Below are 21,721 nucleotides of genomic sequence, written 5' to 3'. Positions count from 1 at the left end.
GACATACTTATTGTTCAAATATATGTTGATGATATTATTTTTGGTTCTACTAATGAGTTGTTGTGTAAAGATTTTTCATCATGTATGAGCCAAGAGTTTGAGATGAGTATGATGGGAGAGTTGAAGTACTTCCTTGGACTTCAAATCAAACAAAACGAGGAAGGAATCTTCATAAATCAAGCCAAGTACGTGAGAGATCTACTCAAAAGATTTGGCTATGATAATGGAACGGCAAAAAACACTCCTATGAGTACCACCATCAAGCTGGACAAAGATGAGAAAGGTAAGGAAGTTGACATCAAGACATATCGAGGTATGATCGGATCCTTACTCTACTTGACTGCTAGTAGGCCTGATATTATGTTTAGTGTTTGCTTGTGTGCTAGATTTCAATCTTGTCCTAAAGAGTCTCACATGCTTGCTGTCAAACGTATTTTTCGATATTTAATTGGCACTATTAATCTTGACCTTTGGTATCCTAGAGGAACTCATATTGATTTAACTTGTTATTCGGATGCCGATTTTGCTGGGTATAAGGTTGATAGAAAAAGTACTAGTGGAACATGTCACTTCTTAGGTCATTCTCTTGTCTCTTGGTTTAGTAAGAAACAAAACTCGGTTGCGCTTTCAACCACCGAGGCAGAATATATTGCCGCAGGTAGTTGTTGTGCACAAATTCTATGGATGAAACAAATCCTTAGAGACTATGGCATTATACTTGATCATATTCCTATCTTATGTGACAATACTAGTGCTATAAATCTTTCCAAGAATCCCATTCAGCATTCTAGAACTAAGCATATAGAAATTAGACATCATTTCCTTAGAGATCATGTTCAAAAAGGGGATGTTGTGATTAAATTTGTTTCCACTGAAAATCAACTTGCGGATGTCTTTACAAAACCTCTTAGTGAAGAGCATTTTATAAAGATAAGGCATGAGCTTGGAATGATGAATGTTGAATCTTAATTCATGATTTTCTACTTGACTTGATATGCTTGTTATCATATGGATTTATGGTTCATAAATTAGATGGCTTGATATGCTTGTAATGTTATGATTTTATGATTTTATGTTGCATGCATTAAATGGCTTATTGAAAAGTTTTAAATCTCGAAATGATTTAAAATTAATCAATTTTTGAAGCCGGAAATAAAATGGTGTGTAGTATAAGTACAAGACCTAGCAATTTTTCCCTTTCCATTCATCCGGAAAAACATTTCTTCTCATTGATCTCTCTTGGAACACATTCCTGACAACCGGATCTTCAATCCGGAAAACCAGATTTGCTATGCTTCATCTCTACCTCATAACCGGTCTACCGGTTCTTCAAATCCAGAAAAACCGATTTCTCATGCATGCTTACTGGAACAAAACCGGATTTCCGGTTCAAGACATCCGGAAAACCGAATTGTGTTTGAAATCCCTCGAAACCGGCCAGCCGGTTAAGGAAACCGGCAAGCCGAATTTCCAATTGCTGGTCTCGGGTTCATTTTCGGCCAACCGGTTCTTAAAAACCGGCAAGCCGTTTTCTCGGTATGACTCTCGGGTTAACATCCGGCAAACCGGTTCTCAAAAACCGGCAAGCCGTTTTTGTGTCATGTCTCTCGGGTCCATATCCGGGCTACCGGATTTGGGTTTTCGGCAAGCCGTTTTCGGCTTTCAAGTTGCTGCCCATTAACCGGCAAGCCGGTTATCAAGAGCCGGCAAGCCGGATTCGTGACCCCTTCTAAACTATTCATTCTCTTCCTCATGCATTCGGAAAACCAGTTCTTCATCTCTCTAAAACCTGTTTTCTCCTCTCTTGATTTCTCTCTAAAATCCATTCTTTTCTTTCTTTTTTTCATCAAATTGAATCAATAAAATCATTCCCCATCTCATTAAGATCACAAAACCATTCTTGTAACCCGTTTTCAACATCTAAATCCTTGGATCCCAATTCCAACCTAGGTTTTGAGCCGAATTTTTCTCTCTCTAGATTTCTCACTCTCAAGCCGTTTTTGATCCAATTTGTTTCACCAAATCACTTTCAATCTTCATCATCATCATTTTCCTCATCTCTTTCAACTCCAAATCAACCAAATCACTATGTCAAGCTCTAGGCCGGTTCGAAGAAAAGGCAAAGAGCCGGTTCAACCATCCACACGGCCACGGGAAGCAAGGGTCATCTCAAATCAATCCACCTTTGAGTCCATTCACTTTCAGAACAAGCAACACTTGATCAAAAGGTTTCAACAAAACTTTCGGACTCGTGAGGTACTCAACACTTTCTTTGTTTTACCGGATGTTTTACATTCTCTCCAGATTAGTCATAGAACTTTATTTCAATTGTTGGAAGATGTTGGTTGGATTGATACATTGTTGATTGAGGAGAATGTGTATCCCGACTTGGTGAAAGTATTTTACTCGAACATGGATTGTTCCGCGGAGAAAGAGAATCGAGTAATCACCACAGTTGGAGGAGTTTTGATTGAATTTGATGATTCGGACTAGGATCTTCCGATGATGGCTTGGACATTTTTTCTCTTAGGAAACCTCCTGAAATTGATGATTATGTTCATGTTGATGCCGTTCGTAATATTTGTCGGCGTAATGATCTTTCTGTTGAAGACTGTACCATTCATTTCCGTACTCAGTGTCTTTGTCTTCAAACTCGTTTTTTGCTTCGTATCATCCAGTCCATTGTACTTCCTAGATCAGGACATTTGGATGAGGTGTCTCACATGGATGTCGCCATGATTGACTGTATTCTTAGAGGTCGCCCGGTTGACTTGGGCTATTCCATTGTTCGCACCATGTTGAGCATTCCAGCCTTGATTACCCGCTCTCTTCCTTATGGTCACTTCATTACTCGTATTCTTAAATTCTTTGAAGTGCCGATTCTAGAACCTTCTTGTAGGCCATCCAAGGGTATTGGGGATGAGGTTATTGTTGGGTTAGGCTTTGAGTGGAAGGATGACACTTGGGTCAAATACAGCGATAACAAGTTTACCTTTCTAGCCCCAAGTGATGATCGGCCACTTAATGCCGTGATTCCCGCTGATCAGCTTCCAGTATTCTCACTATCATTTCGAGGGCAGCGTAGACGCCGAGTTTCTTCTACAGTTGCTTCGGCTCCTAGTGCATCTGCATCCGCTTCATCACCTCCACGGCCTCCTACCTCTGGAGATGTCACTCTTCAGCAGCTTATGGATGAGGTTCGGACACTTTCGGTGAGGCAGACTGAGCTTCAGCAGGAGCAGCAGCAGCAGCGGCAGCTGCAGCAGCAGCTCATTCATGGACAGCGCCTCCTCTTCGAGCACTTCGGCGTTCCATATCCGTTTCCACCTCCATCACCTCCATCCTCACCACCTGAGTAGTATTTTGTGCTTGTATTTGGACACACCTACATTTCATTTACTGCATTGTGTGTTCTTTTATTTTCGACTCTATGGATAGTTATTATGCGTTTTGATTTATGTATTTGTTTTGGATTATATGGATTTGGTATGACTATTTATGTTGGATGTTATGGATTTATTTTTTGAGTGATTATTATGGATTATATGGATTCTCTTATGCTTATGGATATTTTTGTTTTTACTAATGAGCTTATGTTGCTGTTTTGATGATTGATAGGGGGAGCTTTTATTTTTTATTTTTTTGATGATGAAGGGGGAGAATGATTTAATGAGTTATGAAAATATGCATGTATCTAGGGGGAGCATGTATGCATGGGGAGTTTTTGTTAAACTATTTTCAAATTATTTTTTAATCTGCATTGATTAAGGGGGAGCTTTTTTCATAACAAGATTAAGGTTTTTAATGTGCTTTGTCATCATCAAAAAGGGGGAGATTGTTAGCCTATATGGCTATAAATATTGATTTTGATGATAACAAACCACATGTATTTATTAAGTAAAGATTTATGAATTGTGCTTTTATAATAAGAAAATGATGTTATGGAATTAAAGCATTTTGGACTAAAATGAAAGTAATTTTAAAATCTTTGATAGTATTTTAAATTTCGGATTTGGACCTATTTGAAATTATTTAAATGTTTTTGGGCCATTCTATAATTTCATAAAGTTTGGGCGAAGTCATAATTTCAGAAAGTTGTGGGTTTGAGAAAGTATTATTTAAAATTCTGAAATTGGACCTATTTGCAAACTTTTATAACGTTTTGGGCCATACTACAGTTTTATAAAGTTTTGGGGTTAAACTATAAATTTCGGGAAATATTTTACTGTAGCAGTTACTGTAGCAAGCGGCTTACCGGATACTGATAAACGGCAGGCCGAATTCGAGGCAGAAAACACCAGAACGAAAACGGCTTACCGGATTCCTGAAACCGGCAAGCCGGTTAGGCAAAATTTTGAATTTTGCCTTAACGGTAACATAAATCCGGCTTACCGGATTCCATTAAACGGCAAACCGGTTAGCCCAGAATGTGAGCAACGGCTAGTTTTCGAGCTCAAGCTATAAGAACTCAAATCCAACTCATTTTGAAGTTCTCCAACAAGCAAGAACAAAAAGCACACGTGATATCTTGAGCCTTCAACTTGTCAAACACAAAACATTGAATCATTCATTGTTCTTCATCATTGTATATCTACTCATTGAGTGAGATTTATTGTAATCTTCATTTCTTCATTTCATTTGTAAGAATTTGAGTGAGTGAAACACTTGAGTGGAGAGATTGGGAGAAAATCTCTTCATTGTAAAGGTTTATTGACACCTCGAAGTCAATTGTATTCGGTTGAAGCCTCGGAAAGGCTTGGTTAGTGAAATCCTCGAGCTTGGATCGCTTGGAGGCGTGGACGTAGGCGGGGATTGCCGAACCACGTAAAAATTCGTGTGTTTGTTTTTCTTCTTCCTTACTCTTTAATTATTACGCTATTATTGAACTTATTATTTTCAATTATTGTTAAGACATTAGATTGCTTGTTGTGTGGATTTGTTAGGATAAATTTTTAAAATTCCAATTCACCCCCCCTCTTGGGTTGCACACTTGTATTTCAATTATGAATTTAAGGGTCAAAAATTAGGGTTGAGCTCAAGATATTAGGGACATATTCTATCAGAGTTAAGAGTTAGGACTATACCAAAAAACCTTAACCTGACTTTTAGCTCGATAATTATTAGTATAAATAAATAAATAAATAAATAATCACAACACATACACGTTATAGTATTACACACACATACACATTACTCACGTCAGACGCACAAGACACGCGCATTACAATTCATTTTTTTTTCCAAAATATTTAAACTATTAAAATATTTTGATATGTTAATAAAAACTTAAAAAAAAAAAAAAAAAAGTCATTGCCCTTGTAGCTGGTAACTACTAACTACAGCGCAATGACTGGTGCCTTCTATTTTCCTCTTTGAAGTGGTGGCGGCCCATTGGACAATTGAAAATAAATAATTAATAATTGTTAAATTTTTTTAAATCATGAAAATGGTTGGGCTCGGGGCTTTGAACCCAACCCCATCTCTGGTCTAATAAGATTCGGGCCTGGCCAGACCTTTTATTTTGGAAGATTGAGTCTTTTTAGGGCCGAAGCCCTTTATTTCAGTGCGAGTTATATGAATTACTCCCTCGTAATTTAAGGTATAATCATATATTCATAAGGTCGAGTAATCATGGATATCCTAAAAATTAATAGATGAGTGATACTCGATGGCTAGTTTTCTCTCCATTGACATGTGTTTTATTTTTTATTTGTGTGCAATTTTAAATCAATGTGAAAGTATTAATAACTTTTAGTTTTGTTTTAATAATTTCATTGGAGAATTTACCACAATATCTTTGTCCTTTCACCATTTCGCAAGTTTTTTTCTTAGTTGAGAAAATATCCACCGTTCACCCATTTTTTTCATTTTTTTTAAAATATACAATTTTTTTTTTGTTAGAATCCACCTAAAGTTACATTTTGTTTTACTTTTCCACTTCCGTTTATAATCCGTTAAGGAAACTAACGGAAACTTAAAAAAATGATAGTTTTACCCCCAAACAAAAATTACAATTTCACTTTAAAAAATACCAAAAATAATCAGATTTAATAATGAATATCATTATTGGTACGTTAATGAAGTACAAAAAAATCTTAACTACTAGAGATTATAACTCAATGAATAATAAAACTATACTTATCTTAAATTCAATTGATGGTTTGCGAGATTGGACTATTTTTAATACTACTGTTATAATTTAACATTCTAATTATATACATATTTAAAAAAAACCATGCATTTGATGGTTGTGGAATTAATTTCTTTATTGACCGATAGGGAAAATAATTAGATTTAATCTAATTATTTTTGGTAATTTTTAGGGTGAAGTTGAAAATTTTTTGTTTTGGGGGGTAAAATGGTTACTTTTTAGGTTTCCGTTCGTTTTCTTAACAGATTCCAAACGGAAGTAGAAAAGTAAAACAAAATGTAATTTTAGGTGGATTCCATAAAAAAAAAAGAATTGTAAAAGTTAGAAAAAAGGGTGGACAATGTATATTTTCCCTTCTTTGTTCTATCCTGCCACAGTGCAAATTGCAACTTCTTCTTCTTCTTCTTCTTCAATTTCTTTTTCTTCTTTTTTTTTATGAAAGCTTGGAAAAAAGAGACAAAGGGAAGAAAGTCTAAAAACGAAGTCTCCTTTTGGAAAAATTGAAGTTTGAATAAATATTTCATTTTAAAAAATAAATAATAAATATTATACTTGCTTAAAAGATGGCCATCTCTTCATTTTTCCAATTTTTAATTAGATATGGTTTTTTTTTTGTATAATCAGATCTACATGGTTTGGATAATTTTATTAGTTATTTTCTAAATAAATTTTTTAAAATTTTGTTTAAGAAAAGAGATTTATTTTTACTTTTTTTCCCCTTTGTCCCTTTTTCTCAAGCTCTCAGAAAAAAAAAAAGATAAAAGAAGAGAAATTGAAGGAGAAAAGGAAATTGTAGCGGTAGGAGAATAAGGTTCTGTTTGGGATTGAGATACTGTAACATTTAAATTATATCTGTTATGAAACAAAAATTGTAATTATGAAATAAAAGTTAATAATATGTAGTAAATATAAATTTTAAATAGTAATTTTGATAAATTATTAAAGATATAATAGATTTTTCATCATATAAATAAAAAAATTATATTAATATAGCTTGCAAAGTATAGCAGTTAGTGTTTATTAAATATTTTAGTGCTATAACTTTTAAGTTACAGACTTAAAACTATCCAATCTTAATTTCAAACACACCCTAAGAAGAAAAAAAGAACTTAGCCATAGGGAGAGAGATAAAGGATACTCTGGTATATTCCTATTCATAAAGAATAATACTATTAAAATAAGGGAAAAATTGTGGTGAAACTGTGGTACCGTGCCACAGTTGCACTCAGTCGTTGGATCTCAATGGAGCCCACCCATCTAAGTGGATCCAATGGTTGGATGCAATTGTGACACGATACCATAGTTGCACCATAGCCGAACCCTTAAAATAAAACTAAAATATTTTATGTTAATTTAAAATTAAACAAAAATCAAAATCTAACACATGTCGACAAAGGAAGTTAAGTGAACCGGACGACGGAAGTCAGTCGCTCATACGCTATCACTCACTCAATATTTTTATATCATTGCGTTTTGTAAACCAAAGTGCTGATGTACGTACATCTGTTAAGAGAACCTGACAGTGGAGGCCCGTTTGAAAAGAATTTCAAGCAATGTCCTTAATTTTAATTAATTTAAAATAAAGGGGGATGAGTGTAGGGATGGCAATGGGGAGGGGAGGGGACCCGCACTCATCCATGATATTCTGCATATATCCGCGTCCTTATTAGAATTCTTTGAGGAGATCTGCGTCCCCTCCCTGAATAATAAGAGGGGATCTTTAATCTTTGAATAACTGATATATTTTTAAATTTAAATTCTAAACTTAATTTAATCATATTAAAATAAAAATTTAACAAAAGTAAAGTTTGACAATAAATATTACACTAACATTAATTCATTACAAAAATTATACTACAAAATACGAATCATCGGAATAATTATTTTGTTCAATCTTCATAATCCTATAATAAAAAGAAATTATTTTATATCAATAATGAAATAAATGAAATGAGTATAGATACTGAAATTAATATTTTTAATAAAAGTATTTACTCTCACACCTCATGTTCTTCCTTGAGAGATGTGACAAATTGAGAGATAATATTAGGTTTCAAATCTAAAACAGTAAAAATAATATAAGCAATATGACTCATAATTTAAAAGAATATTAGGCTAAGATCTTTAGAATAAAATCTGATTAAATAGTAATTTAGGACTATAATTAGTTAAGTAGGCTCAAAATTTTTATAGTATATTTATATAAATATTTTGATATTTGTTATTTATAATAATATTTAATATAATTTTAAATTTTATTATTTATTTATTAATAATTTTAAAAAATAAAAATAAAATTAAAAATTAATATGAAAAAATAAGAAAACGGGTAGAGAATGAGGATTTCACCTCATCCCCAACCCGCTTTGAATAAAAAAATTAGATAAAAAATTATCCATACGTTTTTCAATAAAAAATTAGTTTAAAATTATTATTATACCCAATAGAGAAAATCTCCGAAGGTCTTTTGCCATCCCTACGTAGAGGGTTAATATCACAGGTAATAATGATCGTAGAGTAACAAAATTACAAAAATGCCGATGTCGGCGGTGACAGCGTGTGCGTGTGATGAGGACCCCGGTCGGATCTGTCCCATTTCAAGATCGGTCCAATTTTATACACAGAGAGAGCAAGATACAGAGAGCGACTGTCAGTGAGAAGCTTGAAGAAAGAAGAGTCAATTCCACTTCTCTTTCTTCCTCGACGAATAAATGTATATCCCCATATGCGCATAATCACATGGTAGAATCTTTGATTTGATTTTGATACATTGTTACAGAGAGATATGGGACGCTCATTCGTCGGGAAAAACTCGACGACGCCGTCGCCGGCGAGAGTGGTGTTGTCGATATTTGTGATGATTCTAGGGTTTGCATTAGTCGCTGATTTCTTCTGGGCTTCTTCTTCTAAATTCACTTCTTCTTACTTAAACATCGCCTCCAATTGGTCCCCTTATCATAATTCCATAATCTTGCCCAATAATGGCCCACAAAAGGTAAGCTTGTTCGGCTGCTTAATTGCACTGAATTTTTTTTCCATGTTTTAGTAGACTAGGGTTTCACATTGGTGCAATCATGTCGTGGTGTTTGTTGTGATCATCATCATCATCATCATCATCATTATTATTATTATTATCTGATGGGTGTGCTTTATTTTGTTGTTTGGTGCAATTGGATGTTTGAAAAGTTACAAAATGAGAGCTTAATTGTGCTTAAAAATTGTTGATATGAACACCCACATGGAAAAATTAAATGTTTTGTAATTTTGTAGAGTTTGATTTGCCAATTCTTGTTTACTGATTGTGGCCTCTTGGTAAGTTAAAACCAAATTAAAGTTAGAACATGTGTGCAACATGGTGGAAGGTTTAGAATAATTAGGTTGCTGATAGTTGTAAGTATTTAGTTCTAGTAAAATGTATTCGGGTAATGACAGCAACTTATGTTAAGTGGAATTGAGCTTCTGGTTAGTTCTCAAGCAGTTTAATTTTACCTGGGATATTAAGTGCTAATTCGAATATGTGGAAGATAAACTGTTCTAAATTACATTGTTGTTAACTTGGGTGTTTGTACAAGCAGTGGTATTATTGCATCTAATTATTTAGCGCTAGTTGTGTCTGCAATAATACCATTGCTTATACAAACACTTAAGTCTTAGGGTCCTGATAAGTATTGGTGCAGCTCAGTTTTGCACAAAAAAGTTTAATTAGACATGAAATGTTACATAAATCTGTTAGACGGGTAGTAAAATGCAGGAGATAAACATATGCTTGACCCTAATCAATTTCTCAGTCATTTGAGCTCAGGGAATTTTTCTTACCTTAAAATGTAGCAAAATCAATGATGTGCCCCATAGTCTATATGCTCCCAGAGGGACAAGTGATTTACCCCCAACATTAAGATTTTTAGATCTTATTTTATTTGTGATTTGGGGTTTTGATTAAATTTTAGTCCTCAGCCAACTTATCCTTGAATAGCAATGAACTTTTGAGGATTGAAGACTGGCTTTCAATTTTCAAAAATAAATCTTCACCTTTATTTAAGAACATTAAACCATTTCTTATTTGGTGAGGCAATCTATAGGGATTTAGTATTTGATATTTAATTTGTTGAGTTCGGGATTTCCACAATTTGGGAAAAACCTTGAAATTTCTTGTAAGCATTATCTGGTAAACTTATCTGCTTAGTTTGGTGAAGTTTTCTGGTTTTAGAAACTAGGAATATTGATCCTTCAACCTTATTTTTGCAGCATTTTTTGAATTGGGTCTGTTTACTTGATGAAAAGATGTTGGGAAAGAAAATTTTTGTTTAGATCCTTGAAACTAATGACCAGCCTGTGTTATTTGTAGGGAGAAAATATTGGAGTTAAAACTAAGAAGGATGTTGTTCCTAAGAGGATCTTACCAGCAACTTTTCAAGATTTACCTGCACCAGAATTGAAATGGGAAAAGATGAAAGCAGCACCAGTGCCTCGTCTAGATGGGGCAGCTATACAGATTAAGAATCTTCTTTATGTGTTTGCTGGATATGGCAGCATTGACTATGTGAGAAGCTTCTACTGAACCCATTTTTGTGGAATTTATTTTCTGTTTAAATTTCATCATGTAATTTTCTTGGAATTGTCAAAGTATATGAATAACATCTGTTGCTCTGTTTAACAGAGCTTGTGTAAAGCAAAACAGAACATGTCTCTAATATAAATGATAACTAGTATCAAGTGTAGATTTTAACTTTGAAGATTTTTCATGTTTAGTTGTATACATTCAAATTTGAGTTTACACATACCACGAGCTTACACCCCACCTCCCCTTCTCCCCCACCACAAAACCCCCCCCCCAAAAAAAATGAAAATGAAGAAGAAGAAGAAGAGAAAAAAGGATGTTGTGATCGTTGTCTGTTTATTTTAGACAATTTGAACCATTCTTTTGAAACCATTTTGAGCCAAATTCCCATCTCTAGTTTTGTGTTCTATGTATACCTTAAAAAGTAACTGTAATGCATGAAAGGGACTTTAGTTTACTGTTATTTTTCTAGTTGAGAACTTCTCTTGCGTCATCATAGCTTAATTTGATGTTCTTGGCTGATATTCATGACTGCTACTGAACCCTCTCTCGATTTCTGGGATTTACATACCTAATTTTTTAAGCCTTCTGGTGTTTTATCTCACACCAAGTGTTAACTGTTCCCATTCCCCTTCATATTTGATTTTCTGTGATATTTTACTGCTCCTATGGTGCTCATGCTTGAATTTTTTGGCATATTCACACACATACACACAAAATTCCGTGATTTTATTCTTTAGGACACCCCTGCCTAAACAGTCCTTTTGATGTTGACACCTTTTTTGTTTCTTATGTTAGAGGGGCCAGCTGGGGCAAATACTAATTTTTCATTCTACGTGGGGATGGAATTATTTAGTTTTAAAATACCAATTGTCAGATTATCATGCCTTACGCAATTATTTGGGTTGGCATTATTTGTTACTGCAGTGCTCCTGACAAGCGGTTGCACATCATAATAAGGCTTATTTATGTTACCGATTTCTTGGCAAATCTAACATTCCCTCATTGTACTTGTTTCTGTTTTGTGAAACCCTCTCACTATATATTTGAGCTCATATTTTTTCTGTTCACAGGTGCATTCACACGTTGATATCTACAATTTTACAGATAATACATGGGGAGGAAGATTTGATATGCCAAGAGAAATGGCCCATTCACATTTAGGAATGGTAACAGATGGTAGATATATCTATGTAGTTACCGGACAATATGGTCCGCAATGCAGAGGTCCTACTGCCCATACATTCGTGCTCGATACTGAGACAAAGAAATGGCAGGACCTGCCACCCTTACCTGTTCCTCGGTATGCGTGAATGCGTCTATTCTATCACTGTTGACAATCATATGTTGGGCCTGCACCAGAGAAACTCTCCTTGTTTTTTTGTTGATTTTCTTTATAGAAACCGATTTGCTTCTCATCTAAATTCTAGTGTTTGCAGCATTTTTTTCCCTCAATACTTTTTTGTTTTCACTGTTTTGATCCTTATTTTAAAGTTCATTTATGGAGACCGAATGCATTTTGTTTAAAGGGAGAGACAAATAATGAGGAAGATTTTAAATTTAAAGGGAAAGACTAATAATGAGGAAGATTTTAAATTGTAACCTCTCCTTTTTATGGACTTCAACACTAGATGTTTTTATTGTAACTTGTGTTAATGGAGTTGCAGAAATGTTGATGCCTTTCTAATTAATGGTTCTTACTTGGGCTTCTATTTTGTCCCCTAGTTTTTTTTTCTTTTTTTTTAACATCATTAGAAGTCAAGAAGAATTTCATTAATTTTGCCATCAGTTTTTAATTACAATTTAAGAAGTTCTATCAGAAAGACAAATAGTGCAGAGATGAGAAATTAAATGTCAAGGTATATGAATGTATTTGCTGCAGCTTCATGTACATTCTGAAAGGGGACTAAGGTTTGTACAGAGAGTGTTATCCTTTATGTTATTTATGAGATTGCTCTTAAGTATATTTAAATCTTCTACAATCATCTTACTAACTAATCTTTGGCTTATAAATGAAATTCAATTTGGCTTACCTTTAGGATTTTTGACATGTTTGTTATTTTATTGTGGGTTATAGTCCTAAATGTGCTCTACTTAGCAGTGGTACTAAGTTGGATAGCTAACAGCAAGTTCTTCTCTGATTAGTTTAAGATAGCAATGCCCAGCTGTAATCCAGGAGGGGCTCTTTTTATTTGTTGTCGAAGATTGTTCATGATGTCTTTTGTTCTTTCTGCTGTTTTAAAATTTAGTGAAAAATGTCTAATAAGATAATTTTCAGGTATGCACCTGCAACTCAACTCTGGAGAGGTAGACTACATGTGATGGGTGGTAGTGGGGAGAATCGGTACACACCTGAAGTAGATCATTGGAGCCTTGCAGTCAAGGATGGAAAACCATTAGAAAAGGAGTGGAGAACTGAAATTCCGATTCCTCGCGGAGGACCTCATAGGTTTGTGGACTTTATTATGTTATGTTTAACGTTTTTGTTATTTCGTCTATGCTGCAGTCTTATCGTGAGCATTTCACACTTTCATATATTTGAGGATGATAATTTAAAAATAAAAGTTATATCCCTTGGTACTTCTTATCCTTTAGGAATCATGAGGATTCCTTTTTCAACCTTTTGCATTTCTGCTTCTGATTTTTGTCATGTCTTACATCGATGGTTTAGAATTTTCATATAGACGTAAGGTAATATACATTAGCAATATGATGTGGACTTCCAAGTCGCCCCAAGTCCCAATTAGTGGCTGGATTCTGTGATGTAAATGAAGAAATAAAAAAGAAAATTTCCCATCTCTAGGAACCATCATCCAGAAAGCCTGAAAGGTGCAATTTGGAATCTAAGGTGCCCTACTGTTAATTTCCTTATATATCAGTGTTATTCTAAGCTCGATTGCCTCATTGGCCTTCTTCCTCCCTCCCTGTGTGTGTGTGTGTGTGTTTGGCTAAAATTTAATATGCCGTGCTATTGATGCCATCTTGAATTATTTCAAATGGCAACGGACGCACACATACAAAAGATTTTCTACTTGGTTAAGCTCTCCTCTCATTTGTCTGGGGTCAAAACAAATCTCATAATTCATCGTATAGATTTTCTGTCTTTATCACAGTTGCTGATATATTTTACCATGCTAGATACCTTTTTAAACCAATTTGAATCCAGTTCTCCTGGATAACGAATCTTATATAAATTCATTTTCCATATTCCACCTAGCTTTGATGATATGGGAGGCTAATGTTCCTTGTAAGCTCAATTTTCCTGTTGACTTTTGGCTTGTGGAAGGAGTAGCAGTCTTGATATTATTCAAAAAGTTGATGGCCTTCGGTTTATTTTGGTCCTGATTAATGTGTTATGTGCAAAAGGAAATTAGAAAGTATTGACTACTTGTTCCCTTTCCAACCGCTTTAAGTTTTTGCTGGAAGCTTCTTAAAGAAGCTAAAATTACTTGGTTGTCAGGCTTCTTGAGTTTCATTATTAGTTGAGAATCACTTCACTTTAGATGGTGGAAAAAAAAGTTTTGGGTTTATAGAGATGCTGTGTTTTGTTTGCTTTTTTGACAAGTGGAGGTGGTTTGATTTCCCATGGGATAAACAGTCAAACATAAATTCTTAGCATCTGTATGGGATTTGGTTTTTTGAACAATTCCAGGGTACTTCTTGTTCTTATTTATAGAGACTAGAGTGGTGTTTTTGTTCTTTGGTTTGCTTGGGGGAGTTTACTGGTCTATTGCCTATGTATAATTCTTGTTGTTGATAAAATTGGTTTAATGTTTTATATTATGCATCAGAAGAAGTTTTTCTCCCACTAAAATAAACAAAAATCATCCGAAGCTTCCTTCAGAGTAGAAAACTGTCCAAAGTTCTTTGGCTTTCCTTTGTCTTAATTTTGGATTGCAATCCCTTTTTGTTAAAATCTCTTTTATTCTGTCTCATTTTACCTTTGCTCCTTTTTTTCCCCGTCTTAGAATTGTGGGATTCTTCAACGGGCCCAACTGAATTCCAGATTTTGCTTCTCTTTTACCTCTATGGCTTCTTGGATTAAAAACTGCATAAATAGTTGGAGTGCAATTTGATGGAAATGCAATTTTATTAGTTTGATATCTGCTGTCAAGTTAATGATAGCATCAAGCATCAATTGGATTTGCCTTGTGTAAATCTCATTTGCTTTGTTTGCCATGAATTTGATTTAGGGCTTGTGTTGTGGTTGATGATCGTCTACTTGTTATTGGTGGTCAAGAAGGTGATTTTATGGCCAAACCAGGATCGCCTATTTTCAAGTGCTCTCGTAGGAATGAGGTAATTGATTAGTTCGTCTTTGTTCAATGTTTAGTGAATTTGTTTTGATTAATCTGTATGATCATTTGCATTGCAATGGATCCTGTGTAATCCTTTTATCGGCTAGAACGATTTTGCAAACTTAAAGGTGTTCTTTGATAGACAAGTGAAGCTATGGTGGACAGTAATTATAATGAGAGGTAGATAATCTGGGAATCAGTCAATTAAGAGGATGGAATTACAAAAGATATGCTGTCGGTAATGATGCGGCAGCCATGTGATAAGTCTGTGGCCATATGACACATAGAGTGTAATTAATGAACATACGTGCTTGTGAGGAGATACATGAACTCAGGTTTCCTATGCAATGTAGAGAGAATATAGACTTGTGAGTATATTTCTGCTTGAATCAAGTGTGTGGGTCGTGGAGATGGAATTACAAAAAATATACAATAGGTAATGATGCAGCAGCCATGTGATAAGCGTGTCGCCATGGACACGTAGTGTAATTAATGAACATACATGCTCATTAGGAGATACATGAACGCTGGTTTCCTTTGCAATGTCGAGAGAATGTAGACTTGTGAGTAAATTTCTTTTTGTCTTGGAGTTGAGTAATTCCTGTTTCAATCAAGAGTGTGGTTTGGTCATGTTAAGTAATTCCAAGGTTAAGGAAACAATTTGGGAGACTACATTTGTGAAAAAATGCTAAGTGATACATTTGATATGGACTTCAGCACTCAGCTTGCTACTCACAAACTTTTATTAAATTTTTGCGTAGATTTTTTCCCCATTTAAAAAAAAAAAAAAACTACTTGCAGATTCTGTTCTTCCTTTAATGAATAAACTATGGTATGGTTGTTGGTTGATGAGATGAAAAGTTTAAAGTTCAAATTCAATAATGTCTGCATTGTGAATGAATAGAAGTGTATGAAACAATATTATATAGTTTGATAAGTTGCTGTCTTATCAATCTCCTTTCCACCATGTATCAATGGATGTACTTTTTCTAATGACTGAAGTGCCTTTGGGGCTGTCGACGAAGTATAGGATAGTTTCTATGTCTTAACAATCTCCTTTCCTTTTTCTTTCCAAATGCCGTACCCTTATGCCCTTTCTGTTCAATAAGTAGTGCCTTCAATACAGCTCTCAATTTTTGTTGTTTCAGGTTGTATATGATGATGTCTACATGCTGGATGACGAGATGAAGTGGAAAGTCTTGCCTTCTATGCCAAAACCAGATTCTCATATTGAATTTGCTTGGGTGCTTGTCAACAATTCTATCGTCATTGTTGGAGGCACAACAGAGAAGCATCCTACAACCAAAAAGATGGTTCTGGTTGGAGAAATATTTCAGTTTAACTTGAACACACTGGTATCAGCTTTTTATCCTTTTAATATACTTTGTCACCCACATGTCAAATGCAGTTGACTTATATGCCTCTGTTAAAGAGGCTGATGCTACATAATTGCTTTCAGGTGGCTGTCCTGAATGCAATGCCGTAGAAAACAAACTTAAAAACAGTGAAGTGCTGCTTAATTCCGTGCTGCCTAGGCACATAAATCAAACACTTTCATTGAAGCGAGAAGGGCTTGTATATTACTAGGTTTAAGAAGAATGTTGCATTATTTTCCGATATTTAGTAGCATGTATATAGAAAGAATTATTTTGACCAAGGCTAGGTATATTTGTAAAGTACATTAAAATGTTGCTATCGTATGTAGTTGATCAATAGTGATAATATCATTTAGGGTTAGTTTTTTATTTTCAAGTAACAATGTCGTGTGCATTGGTTACCTATTGTAGTTAATAAAGTATGTAATTTGTAAATGTCAGTTACTGCGACAGATTTATCACTGATTGGTTTGTATTTACTTATTATTATTATTATTTTTTTTAACGTTGACAGAAGTGGCATGTGATTGGAAAACTCCCTTACCGTGTGAAAACAACTCTAGCTGGTTACTGGAATGGATGGTTCTACTTCACATCAGGACAGCGAGATAAGGGACCAGACGATCCGGCACCAAGGAAGGTACATGGAGATATGTGGAGAACCAAATTGTTATTAAACTCATGATGGAATTCTTGTTGATTATTTTGTTGGGATCTTTCCTACTAAATTTATTAACCACTTGTAATCAAGTCAATTGTTTGTCTTGCCGTAATTTTATTTGTAATTTTCAGTGGCCTAATCATCAATATTTTTTGTCTCCCCCGAGTGTTGTAAAATTAAAGAAACGAATAGATTAACTCCCATTTGTTCTCAGGAAGTATAGTCAATTTTACATTATCCAACTACCCAGATCAATTTTGACTTCGAGGGGCCTGTTTGTTTGTTTGTTTTTTTGTTTTTTTTAAAGGTTGGGTTGGATTTTATATAGTGCATAAAGCCATAAAACTTGAAAGGAGAGGGAAAATAATTTTTGCCATCAAGGTATGCTAATAATTACCATAGAAAGAATTTAAGGGGCAATGTTCTCGTTACAATGAGCTATACTGTATCGTTGCGTTATGGGGTATTAATTCAGCACTTAAAACATCATTCGCAAAACACACTTGTGAATGTGCCACAAGTTGCAATGCTTTCACAAGATCAGAGCCGTTCTTTGCTAGAACATTTTTGCTTATTACTAACAGGCATTTACCATCAAACTAAAACTATCTTACTAACTGAACAAGCCACGTACAAGTCGGATTGGCTAATGAAACAAAGTCTGCACATAGATTGTCTATTTTTTTTTCCTTTACAATGTCTATAGTATCACCAAGGAAATATGAGATTTGGTGGATTTTGGTTAACTGTGCGGCTGGGGTATGGTAAAATAATTTGTCTAATGGTTGTTTCTGTATTTGGATTTTTTTGGTTTTTTGGGTATCTTACTAATTGAACCAACACTCACTACATGTTTAACTAGTTTACTGTTTTGTCTATGCTAAGGATTTATCAATTTTTTATTGGACATTAGACTTTCTAAGTACCCTTCTACCTCAGGAATCAGGTACATTGATTTCAGAACTTGACATTAGCAATTACACAGTGCCAATCTAAGAATGGCCTAGATTTCAAAATGAACCTCCAGTAGGAATTTACTAGTGCTGCCGTGGATACACCTCAAACTGCTGGCCCTTCAAGTTCCTTTATCACATTATTCAAAGCCTAGGAAATTGTATTACTCTTCTCCACAGCACTACCAATTCATAACTTGGTTACTACAATCAACTTTTAGATATTCTGGTCGGAATACCACAAGACCTTTTATCTCTGGTGATTTGAATTCACAAAAGATGTACATATAACATTGGTAAGCTACCTGAAAGAACTGACATGAATGTAATGGCAGCAACAAAAATACTCTGGCATTAGCTGTATCACATTCCTTTTTACAGCAACGGTGCAAGCTCAACGAGCAGCAGCCTCCCATCGAATCTCAACCCTGACGTATCAGCAGGCTGAACTAAACCATCCACCATTCCACCAAACACATACAAGTAGCGGCCCGAATAATCTGGACAGGCTCGATGAAATGACCGACAGTTGGGTTTATAACCCTCTGCCCTCAACCTTTTCCACATATTCAGCAATAATCCCCTTGAGTCCAGCATAGATTGCTGCACACTAGTGAATGGTATCGCTTTAGTATCCAGCACCCAGAAGTCATCTTTCCGTCGCCTGGCTGAATCTTCCCCTCCATAAATTAGTACTCGGCCTCCCAATATGAGCGTAGCTGAGTGACCAACTCGGGGGAGGGAAAATCCCGCGGGAATGTTCTGTAATTCATAGGATATTTGTACCCATTTGAAAAAACCTTCATACACATCCAAGAACCAGACATCATTAAGCACCTCATAGCCCACTCCTCTACCACCAAATAGAACTGTGCGGTTTCCTCCTATGCAGGTCAAGGAGTGCCCTGAACGAGCAGGAGGCGATGGGTGAGTCACAAGCTGTTGCCATGACCCAAAACAAAAATTTTCTGATAGTTCTAAAACCCACGTATCACCTAATCTGAGACCGTACAACCCAATACCTGCATGAATTACCATCTTCCTATTATCAATACAACATGCAGCATGGGCCCCACGTGCCGGTGGTGCAATAGACCCAACATCGAGCAGCCTCCATGACAATGTGATACCAAGGTTCTCATGGCACGCAATCTGCCCTATCCATGTATCATTGTGACGGTTACCACGGTCATTTATTCCTCCAAAAAGAACAAGACAATCACCAATTACAACACATGTATGCCCAAATCTTCCGCTAGGAATGCCTGAATTAACTTTCTGCCACTTCAGCATCCCCTGGAAATCGTTGCCAACGTATGCTACCCACGTATCATCAAGATGGCGTCCTGTAGTGAAGAGAAAATGCAACCCAAAAATGTGGTTCGAAGACAAAAGCATTAGCTATTATCAGGGAAAAAAAAACACACACACAAGAAACTACGTCGAGCTAATTTAAGAAGTTATTCATTCCCATAGGTGATTATTTCAAATGGTGAAATGGTAGATGAAACGAGGTGAACTACAAAGAATTACTTGCTCGCTACAATTATTTTCCCGTTCTGTGGCTTCCATATTTTTAACAGACACAAGTCAAGGACTGAGATCCCGTTGGTCTTTGCAATCCAATAAACTAAAGAACTAATCATAAATTAAAGAAGCTGTGAGAGGGCGGCCAATAGAGAAGATTTTTCCAATGTATATCAAACTAATTACCATTTCACATCAAGTTTATGCGGCAATGGAACTGATTTCTATTGCCATCAGTGCTGAAGGCATCCAGCTATAAGATTTGAAGTTTGAACTTTCACCCTGAGACAATTGAAAAGTTAGATATCCTGTTTTAAATCTGTTATCAGTGAAGAGTTAAATACTTTTCATTATAGACATATTATAGACATCTATATGCTCATTATAAGACCTTGTCCTTAACCCTATTAAAGGCCCAAAGTAATGCTATAACCAAAATAGAAGCATGCCCACAGAGGTAATTGTTCGAAGGCATGTGCTTTAGTTGGCTTAACTCTAAGGGTGCTATATTGTAATTTTTGATCCCACAAATCAATATATATCTAGTCATATTTCAAGTTTATAGTTCCACACATTAGCTATCAACTCATTTCAGTCTTTTGGGATGTAGCTAAATCATCTACAGATTTAGCAGAACTTGGTAATTTCCATTAAGTTAGCTGGAGTAATTAAACAGTAGAATCATTTGTGATTTCTGTTGTAATGATAAGTGAGGTCTATAAAAATTCCTAATACCAGGATAAGGGCAATCACTTTCATGCAAACATTGGTCTCTTGAGTTGTGCCCATGTCTTTTTATTGTTCACAATATCAACTTTTCTTCAGTTTAAAGCAATCACAAAAAGCAGGACTGCAGTGAGATCCAAGAATATTGCGTTAGGCATTGGATTCTGTTCACTCTTATCATTAGGGATACTTGAAAAGTATCATATTTGCTCTCATGGACGATCACAGGAAACATTCTTCACATTTTGAAGTCAGATTACAGTAATTGTAATAAAGAAATCTCCCTTACAATTTGTATGCCATGTAAAAATTCCTTAATTGACCCATCTAATCCCTTCCATAAATAAGCATAAACATAGCATGGTAACTTTAAAGCACCTTAGCCAGCAAAGAACTTTAAACACCATGAACACATTTATTAAACAAAAGCCTACCAAAATAAACATAGTTTAGAACCAAATCACTCAAGACTAATACGAAAAACACAAGATATCACACCAAAAAACATAATCATAACCAGAAATGAAACAAAAGAAAAAACTGATTTTTTGAACTGACCTCCTTCACAGCCACCACCGAACAAGACCAAACAATTAGAGACAAAGTTGAGAGAGTGAGAAGCTCTGGGGTTTGGCAACACCAAATCACCATCTGCGTCAGAAATATTTCTGCAAGAAACAGACTCAAGTTGTGTAACCTGCCTGTAAAGCCTCATCCATGGCACCGTCATCATCATCATCTGATATTGGCTACAAGAATACTTGAAGGCATCAACTTGCTTATGCCCCCAGTCCCTCCTGCATATACTCTCCCACAAAGTGTCAGAGCTTGCTAATGACCTGAATCTCTTGCAAGTCATTGCAAAAGACAGAATTGAGTCTACGGGAAGTCTAAGCAAGATGGAGAATAGATGGTCTTGTGCTAAGTTGGCTATAGGTGAAGTTGATCCGTTGTTAATGTTACTAGTGCTACTGCTGGATTCTGCCATGAGCGTTATGGCTTGTTAGTTTTTGGAATATGATTTGTTTGAATTTATGGCTATGGTTGCTGCCTGCTGACGGCGTGAGTGAGACTGAGCCGTGCAGAGGTGTCATGTGTGTGTTGGGAGAGCTCCAATTCCAAAATGAGTTTTGTTTGTTGGCTTTCTTCATGTCAATACGACAATGGTAAAAAAATTTGTCATCATTGCCGATTTATCATAGTAGGATTTTCGCCGGTTAAAAGAAAATCCAGCCATTTTTTACTATGAAGAACAACAGAAGAAGGATATTATTTTACCAAATTTGGCTAATGAGAGTTTTTTTTTTACTATTATCTTTTAGTTATATCCGCATGGTTTTTTTTAAGATAAGGGGTGGACAATCTCAAATACAGTTTTTAATCTCCTTTTAACACTCTTTAAGAATTGAACCTGAATTTTTATTAGAAGTTACAACTACACTGCAACCAACCCGACTACATCCTTAGGTGC

The 21,721-nt window shown here is 35.3% G+C and overlaps 2 protein-coding genes across 4 annotated transcripts; one reads left to right on the top strand and one right to left on the bottom strand.

Moving 5' to 3' along the window:
• The first annotated feature begins 8,615 nt into the window (after positions 1-8,615).
• On the top strand, positions 8,616-17,305 carry LOC102617891 (kelch repeat-containing protein At3g27220). Of its 3 annotated transcripts, none has more exons than XM_052444366.1 (7): positions 8,616-9,146; positions 10,497-10,691; positions 11,783-12,012; positions 12,988-13,158; positions 14,903-15,008; positions 16,156-16,362; positions 16,440-16,844. In XM_052444366.1, the coding sequence occupies exons 1-7, from the start codon at positions 8,937-8,939 to the stop codon at positions 16,491-16,493; spliced, it is 1,173 nt and encodes a 390-aa protein (XP_052300326.1). In that variant the 5' UTR covers positions 8,616-8,936; the 3' UTR covers positions 16,494-16,844. The 3 variants fall into 3 exon arrangements, with proteins under 3 accessions (XP_052300326.1, XP_006465176.2, XP_006465175.2); XM_006465113.4 differs by having other exon boundaries at positions 8,617-9,146; positions 16,467-16,844; XM_006465112.4 differs by lacking the exon at positions 16,440-16,844 and adding an exon at positions 16,898-17,305 and having other exon boundaries at positions 8,618-9,146.
• Positions 17,306-17,323: 18 nt separating this feature from the next.
• Positions 17,324-21,405, bottom strand: LOC102617606 (F-box/kelch-repeat protein At1g51550). The gene is made up of 2 exons (XM_006465111.4): positions 20,809-21,405; positions 17,324-19,343 (listed from the first exon to the last, which is right to left on the bottom strand). The coding sequence occupies exons 1-2, from the start codon at positions 21,236-21,238 to the stop codon at positions 18,373-18,375; spliced, it is 1,401 nt and encodes a 466-aa protein (XP_006465174.2). The 5' UTR covers positions 21,239-21,405; the 3' UTR covers positions 17,324-18,372.
• Positions 21,406-21,721: the final 316 nt, after the last annotated feature.

The sequence above is a fragment of the Citrus sinensis genome, chromosome 7 (assembly GCF_022201045.2).
Source record: "Citrus sinensis cultivar Valencia sweet orange chromosome 7, DVS_A1.0, whole genome shotgun sequence".
In the NCBI taxonomy this organism is placed as follows: Eukaryota; Viridiplantae; Streptophyta; class Magnoliopsida; order Sapindales; family Rutaceae; genus Citrus; species Citrus sinensis.
Note: the sequence above shows the minus strand (reverse complement) of the source record. Positions and strands in the feature narration are given on the sequence as shown.